The sequence below is a fragment of the Lipotes vexillifer genome, unplaced genomic scaffold (assembly GCF_000442215.2).
Source record: "Lipotes vexillifer unplaced genomic scaffold, Lipotes_vexillifer_v1.1 scaffold272, whole genome shotgun sequence".
In the NCBI taxonomy this organism is placed as follows: domain Eukaryota; kingdom Metazoa; phylum Chordata; class Mammalia; order Artiodactyla; family Lipotidae; genus Lipotes; species Lipotes vexillifer.
In genome coordinates this window covers 544,704-552,720 of record NW_006772469.1, presented here as the reverse complement: position 1 = coordinate 552,720, position 8,017 = coordinate 544,704, and the positions used below count along the sequence as shown (strand labels likewise).

General features: G+C 35.5%; 1 protein-coding gene across 4 annotated transcripts in view; it reads right to left on the bottom strand.

Annotated features, from left to right (window-relative positions):
- The window catches only part of SEC31A (SEC31 homolog A, COPII component), a 54,375-nt gene extending 48,509 nt beyond the window's left edge, over positions 1-5,866 (bottom strand). For all 4 annotated transcript variants that reach the window (XM_007447541.1, XM_007447542.1, XM_007447544.1 and 1 more), the window contains exons 1-5: positions 5,788-5,866; positions 5,011-5,134; positions 3,532-3,730; positions 1,484-1,579; positions 59-199 (exon numbers count right to left, since the gene is read on the bottom strand). In XM_007447541.1, coding sequence (XP_007447603.1) covers positions 59-199; positions 1,484-1,579; positions 3,532-3,730; positions 5,011-5,134; positions 5,788-5,866 — 639 coding nt within the window. The remainder of the gene's footprint in view (positions 1-58; positions 200-1,483; positions 1,580-3,531; positions 3,731-5,010; positions 5,135-5,787) is intronic.
- Between the last annotated feature and the right edge of the window lie 2,151 nt (positions 5,867-8,017).

Below are 8,017 nucleotides of genomic sequence, written 5' to 3'. Positions count from 1 at the left end.
ATAGGAATAGCTAAAGCAGGAATAAAACATGTTTGTCACAAATCAATCACAAACTTACCCTGTTACTATGATCACTGACTTTGATGATGGGTTCATTTTTTCTAAGATCCCACACAGTGGCCCGGCCACTGGGATTGGCTGATGCCAAAATATGCTGAACTTGTCTGTTCCATGCAATGCAGCTGATATCTTCTGGGGGCTATAAGGAATAAACTACTAAAAGCCATTTCTCAATAATAATCAAATTTAACTACAAAATCTAATTCTTTTTAAAAACTGGATTACTTAAAAATCATATCTATTCATTCCAAAAATTTATTTTTATATTTTTAAGTTCTCAACATCATGCAATAGAGTTTAAACCTCAGGTATATGCCAATTCAAGTATTTTACCTTGTTTATCACCAGGCATTTATTAAGCTCCTGTTACAAACCAAGCACTGTTTCTTTACTTTGCAACTGCTCCAAGGTAGAAAACAGACCACAAAGTAGATGCTGGTCAATATGACAGATATCTAGGCAGAGCAAAAGTTACAACCTAGACCTAGAAAACTATCTTTAATAAATGGTAGGCCACACACTATCACTATGCTACCTTTCAGATTGCCAAAATGTTAGGGCCCGTTATAATGGCCACTCAAATTGAGTAGTCCATACCAGGGGTCCCCAACCCCCGGACCAGTACCAGTCCACGGCCTGTTAGGAACCAGGCCATGCAGCAGGAGGTGAGCGGCGGGCGAATGAGCGAAGCTTCATCTGATCTGTATTTACAGCCGCTCCCCATTGCTCACATTACCGCCTGAGCTCCACCTCCTGTGCTCCACCTCCTGTCAGCATTATGGTGAGTTGTGTAATTATTTCATTATATATTACAATGTAATAATAATAGAAATAAAATGCACAATAAATATAAGGCACTTGAATCATCCCAAAACCATCCCCCCACCCCAGTCCGTGAAAAAATTGTCTTCTGTGAAACCAGTCCCTGGTGCTAAAAAGGTTGGGGACCACTGGTCTATACAACATAAAGAAACTCAAGGAGGCAGGGGGAGGACTGTTCTTTCTCAACTTATTAGAATTACATAAGAAACAGGTTGAGTGTTTTTTTAAAAAATAAGTTTCCTCTCTAGTCTATGATTTTTATTATAAGGTTGGATATTGTTAAGATACCATATTATATAAAAGACTATACTATATAAAATATTATACCTAAGAAAATTATTAAAGACTTGTCTATTTTATTTACTACCATAAGTCTACTATATCAAACAGTGTCTGGCAGATGGTAAGTGCTAAATAAATATTTACTGTTGAAGGATTCACTGATACTCTAAAGAAACATATTTATTAATACTTTACTATGTTGAAGGAAAATCAGTGACATTTAAAAACTGATTTTAAACAAATATACTTTGTGCGAAAAAAACAAAGTGTAGAAAAACTGATTTTGGTTCTTTTGATTACATTGAAATCAATGTAATACCTGCGTTTTGGCTCCTGGTGTCATTGGAGTTGCAAAATTGTTTAAATCCCAAATGTAGATTTCAGATTCATTAGCACCAGAGGCCACCAGATTAGTCTGTAATAAGAAACAATTAACAACTAAATAGCACTTACAAATAATTAAGAGAACTCAGAATAATCCAATTCAGGGCTGGAAAGTCTGTTTTAAGGCATATAATTTTTTTAATTAAAAAAGCAAAATGCATGAATTCCTAAAAACTATGCATAACAATCTGAAATGTATATAGCTTTTTAAAGAAACATTATAAAATTCTATTAAACTAAAAAGACAATACATCTACTGACATTTTAATATAAGACATTAAAAAGTAATTGCATGGATAAATTCTTAGTTATGCAACTATATGGGGATTACTGCTTGTGGTTTGCATCTCTGGAAGGGGACCTGATTGTGGGAGACAAAAATAAGTCACCAATTATTGCTTCAGACAAATAGCCAAATCCTAAAATAATGGCATCTATCTCAGGATCAAAGCCAGCCTCTGGAGCTGGACCAAGATAGGGCTATTAAAATCTCTTGTGTTAAATCCTCCCACATTTATTTATTAAGAAATTTCTTTTATTGAAGTATAGTTGATTTACTTCAATTAAAAAAATATAGTTGTTTTAGTTTCTGGTGTACAGCAAAGTGATTCAGTTATATATATATATTATCATATTCTTTTCCATTATGGTTTATTACAGGATATTGAATATAGTTCCCTGTGCTATACAGTAGAACCTTATTGTTTATCTATTTTATATATAGTAGTTTGTATCTGCTAATCCCAAACTCCTAATTTAGCCCTCCCCTAGCCCTTTCCCCTTCGGTAACCATAAAGTTGTTTTCTATGTTTGTCCTCACGTATTTACATTTCATTTATGCTCAATCTTGTTACATTTCATTTATGTTCAATCTAGTTCCTGGTGGCACAATTTTAGGGTCAAAAAGACCCTAAAATTGTGATAATGAAGTACAGGAAGATAATGAGGTTCATATACTGACCTTCATCCTTACTGTTCACTCTCATTAATACTTCTATAAACAACTGACATATAACTATGAAAATAGAGGAATTCTGGTAGTAGCCACCTATGATACAAGACACTAACCAAAAATCAGCAGCTGTTTAATCCAATTAACAAAGGAATTAGCTATCTAATGAGTAAACGCAGAAATGAAGAAGTCAGGGTTTCTATATTTCTATATCCAAAGTATCTATTTATAATACAAGAAAAATAACTATTTTAAACATTCTTAAGATAATATTCAGGCTTCCCTGGTGGCGCAGCGGTTGAGAGTCCGCCTGCCGATGCAGGGGACATGGGTTCGTGCCCCGGTCTGGGAAGATCCCACATGCCGCGGAGCGGCTGGGCCCGTGAGCCATGGGCGCTGAGCCTGCGCGTCTGGAGCCTGTGCTCCGCAACGGGAGAGGCCACAACAGTGAGAGGCCCGTGTACCGCAAAAAAATAAAAAATAAAAAAAAATAAAAATAAAAAAAGATAATATTCATTTTCTGGTTATACTCAAGTATCCTAATAATTCAAGATCTTTATTTATTTATTTTTAAAATTTATTTATTTTTGGCTGTGTTGGGTCTTCATTGCTGTATGCTGGCTTTCTCTATTTGCGAGTGGGGGCTACTGTTTGTTGTGGTGTGTGGGCTGCTCACTGCAGTTGCTTCTCTTTGTTGCAGAGCACGGGATCTAGGCACATGGGCTCAGTAGTTGTGGCATGCAGGCTCAGTAGTTGTGGTGCACGGGCTGAGCTGCTCCGCGGCACATGGGATCTTCCCGGACCAGGGATCGAACCCGTGTCCCCTGCATTGGCAGGCGGATGTTCAACTGCTGCACTACCAGGGAAGCCCTTGAACCCTCCATTCTTCAAACAAATACACTCACTCATCAATCTGCACAGGCACAGTTTTAGCTTTCAATTCCAAGACTGAGGCACAGCAGATTCATATACTTATATAAAATAAGCAGCACATCATCTCAAGAATTAAGAATAAATGTCAAAAGTCTAACCTGGAAAATGTTCACATCCAAGGCTCTCACTGGGCCAGTATGTTTGTCATTCTGGGCAATCACAACTTCCTTATCACCAGCTATAATTTTAGAAGGATCATAAAGAATAATATTTCCATTTTCACCACCTGCAATCAGAACTCCAGAGACATCTCCTTTGGAATCCATCTTATGAGGCCCCCAAATCAACTTGTGGTACCTTTAAGAGAAAATGAGCAAAATAACTCTTTTTTGAAGTCAAATAAATGTAGAAAAGAATCTGAAATTATACATTTAATTGTTTTCAAAAACACTTCAAAAACACTGCTTCTCCTCTATTTCTGGTAACTGCATAACTTGGTGAAATGGCATTTTAGTTTTTATTTATACTCATACATACATGTTTCATTTTGTAATCTTAAAGAGTATAAAAACTCATTTGTAGAGCTAATATGACAAAGTACACTTGATTTGTGTGTCAAAAGATATGAGCTTAAGAATGGTTTTACCATTTAGAATCTGTGAGACCCTAAGCCAGTTACTTTGGTTCATTTATAAAATAGAGCTAATCAACCACCTCCCTGATTTTACTTGACTACAGAAGTACTCACTAACAAATTACCTGTTACATAGTAAAGGAGTTAAGGGAGTCATCTGAAATTTTCTAAGAAAAATAATGTATTCTGAGAGTAGAAAAGTGACATCAAAATTATGTCTATTATGACAAGTACCCCATTGGTGGAGAATAAAAGATTATGGTTTGGCATGGTGGCAGCGTGGAGATATACAAGACAAATGGTGGTGAGGAGAAAAACTGCTAGACGAAAGGTATCTGGGGTTCCCGTCACAGTGGGAGGGCTTGGAAGACTATGGGAGGTCCCATGAGACTCCATCATCTGAACTGTATTGTTAGCTAAGGTAAAACTCTTCCCCAAAACTTGCCAAGCTATTAAGGCAATAAAGCATATTTTACTACTCAAAGAAAAGTGTCTTTCTCTGCATTATAATACAGCTTAAGTACTTGGAAAGGTGATCTAAACACCTATTTGTATCAGAAATCATGTCAATAAAATTCTCTCTGAGATGTATTTTTAAATATAGATAAGTACAAGGGGAAAAAAAAACCAACCTCCATTCAGGGAAAATCACTATTAACATCTTAATATTCATCCAACTACTCCTTTTTCTAGTTGTAAACAGGTGAGATAAAGGAGATAAAAGAAAGTAACTCTACTATATCGTAAGAAAAGAATACTAGAAACTAGAGCCTCTCCTTCCTATCCTACACAGAACAGTCAGTAGTAAAAAATTCAATAAAACAGATAGACAATTCTTTTACTTCCGTAGAAATGCACTCGTATATTTTTTCACAAAATATTTCATGTCATTGATAGTATTCCTTACAGTTTCTAATAATGGAACATTTGTAGACACACTAGGCATCAACCACAACATATAATTGAATGAATAATCATGTGAATTTAAGGTTGAATCTCATACCTGTGAGAAGAAGAGAAAGTAGCACACAATTTCATATCCAAGGATGGATCAGAAAGGTCTAATTCAAATATCTCAAGAGAAGCACTGGTACTAAATGTTGCATCCAATTGTTGAGCAGATGTTCCTACAGAAAATACATTCATGGTAACTACACATGCAAAAATAAAAGACTCAGAGAAAACCATACAAAATAATGCACACTTTTCAATCATCTCACTCATGAATGCTGCACTCGTGGCTGAAATCTCAGCACATATACCACTGAGCAGATGCTTAAATTACTATAGCAATAAGATTCTGATGCAAAGCTCAGAGATGATGTTTGTACGAGTGGGTAGTGAAGATAAATTTTTAAGCCTATAGATATTTTAAAACCTCTCTGTAAAAACAGTCCCATGCTTATAGTTACAAATGATATAACTCCAACTCTTTTTATATAAAAATGCTAGCATCAAAACTGTTCTTCATTCATTCAAACTGATATTTATTAACCTTTTTACATGTTATCTATTGTGCTTAATACTCGAGGAATAAAGATAAAGCACAATTCTGTGAAGTGGGGAAGACACTCTAAATGTAACAGACCATGATTAATGCTATGATGTACAAGCACAGAACTCAGCTGATCCGAAGGTTGGACATTATCTCGCCAGGGAAGGAGAGACTTTCTAGAGGAGATGAAGCTTAAACTGAATTTTAAAGGACAAGTGTAAATAAGTCAGATGTGGAAGAGAAGAAATTAGGTGACTCATACTATCTTCTCTCTGTTGAACTTACCTGTAGCTAGGTAAATGGGATGATTCTGGGCAGGGCTCCATGCCTGCATGGCTGTACGATCTATTTCCTTTAACTTCATCCTGCTAAAGAAAATATTTCACACAGAAATATAATAAACATGTAATATGGAACAAAGAAACATTTTTTTACATAGAAATATACTAGACAAACCAATACATCATTAGTAGTGCTGGAATGCCAATAAGTCAAATTGGTCTACATATCATTTGTTGGGAAATGTTCAGTATTAGAAAGAAGAGAAACTTGTTAAATTATTTTGAGACAAATATAGGGCTATTCTAACTGTTTACAGATTATAGCTCTTCAGTTGAAAAATCAGTCTGGAAAGAAACCTGCAAAAACAGGGACAGTATTTGGTTAATTAATCTTGGTACACAATATGTTTCTCAGACAAGACAATATGGGTGGCAGTATATCAGGGGTAAGAGAAGGCACATAATAAACAAAGTGCATCTTCCTGGAGCAGGATTACTCAACAATAAGAGCAATTTGAAAAGTTAATTTAAATTAAAACAGACTAACACAGAGGAGAATAAAGCAAACCCACAGATTTGATAAAGCAGAAAAATTTTTTTGAATGGTCACTCCAAGCTACAATCCCACACACCATTATTTTATATATTCTCTGTTAAAGTTACTCTGGTAGAAAAATTCAGGAGGTACTGTGCTATAGCATAAAAAAAAAAATTGTTATTTTACATAAATGCATTCACATGGCATACTATTCCACTGTAACATGTACCATAATTTAATTACTTAGTCTGCTACTGATGAACACCTGAGCTGTTTCTAATCTTTTGCTATTTTTACAAACAATGCTGAAATAAATGGCCATATATACATGTTATTTCACTCATGGGCAAGGAGAGCTGTAGATTTCCAGAGGTAAAACTGATGTGTTAAAGGATAAAAGTAATTTTAATTTTGATGGATACTGCCAAGTTGCCCTCCATGGCAACTGTACCTTTTCATACTCCCAAGAGTAATCCATAAGTAGCTGCTGCCCTACAGACCTTCCAGGGTAACCAGCATGATAGGTGAAAAATGTTAGCTCTGGATAGTTGTAACTTGCATTTCTCATATTATAAATAATGTTGAACATCTTTTTTTATATGGTTATGGGTCATCCATATTTCCTTCTCTGTCACCTTTTCTGTCTATTCTTGCCTACATCATTTGCCCATTTTTCTATTAGGCTGTCAGACTTTATCTTTGCTTTTGCTTTTTTTTTTTTTACAAAATTTTTTGTAAAAAATTTCACAAAATTTTTTACAAAATTTACAAAATTTTTACAAAATTTCCATTTTGTACAAATTTTACAAAATTTCCATTTCCATTTTTAAAAAAATAGATTTTATTTATTAGAGCAGTTTCAGGTTCACAGAAAATCTGAGTGAGAAGTATAGAGAACTCCCACATACCTCCCTCCCTTGCCCTCTTTCCTCCCAAACGCAGCCTCTCCACTCATCAACATCTTGTACAGCGCAGTGGTATATTTGTTACGATCAATGAATCAACACTGACACATCATTATCAACCAATGTCCATTGCTTCCACTAGGATTCACTCTTTGTGTTGTATATTCTATGGGTTTTGACAAATGTATAATCCACCGTGTTAGTATCATTAAGAAGCTTCCCTGCCCTAAAAACTCTCTTGTGCTCCACCTATTCATCCCTCTCTTCCTCTGTCCCTCCTCTTTCCTCCCTCCCTGGTAACCACTGATTTTTTTTACTGTCTCCATAGTTTTGCCTTTTCCCAAATATCATTTAGTTATAATCATACAACATGCAGCCTTTTCAGATTGGTTTATTTCACTTAACAATAGGCATTTAAGGTTCCTCAACGTCTTTTTGTGACTTGATAGCTCATTTCTTTTTAGCACTGAAAAAATATTCCATTGTATCAATGTACCATGATTTTTATTTTTTTACAGACAAATTTCTCGCTTAAAAAAAACTGGTTTCTGAATTTTGATTAGTTAGAAAGGCTTTCTGCATGCTAAAGTTATGAAGACATCCATCAATAGTTTTCTTCTAGCAAATTCATTTATGGCTTATTCTTTTTTAATTTTTTTTTTTTTTTTTTTTTTGTGGTAAGCAGGCCTCTCACTGTCGTGGCCTCTCCTGTCGTGGAGCACAGGCTCCGGACGCGCAGGCTCAGCGGCCATGGCTCATGGGCCCAGCCGCTCCGTGGCATGTGGGATCTT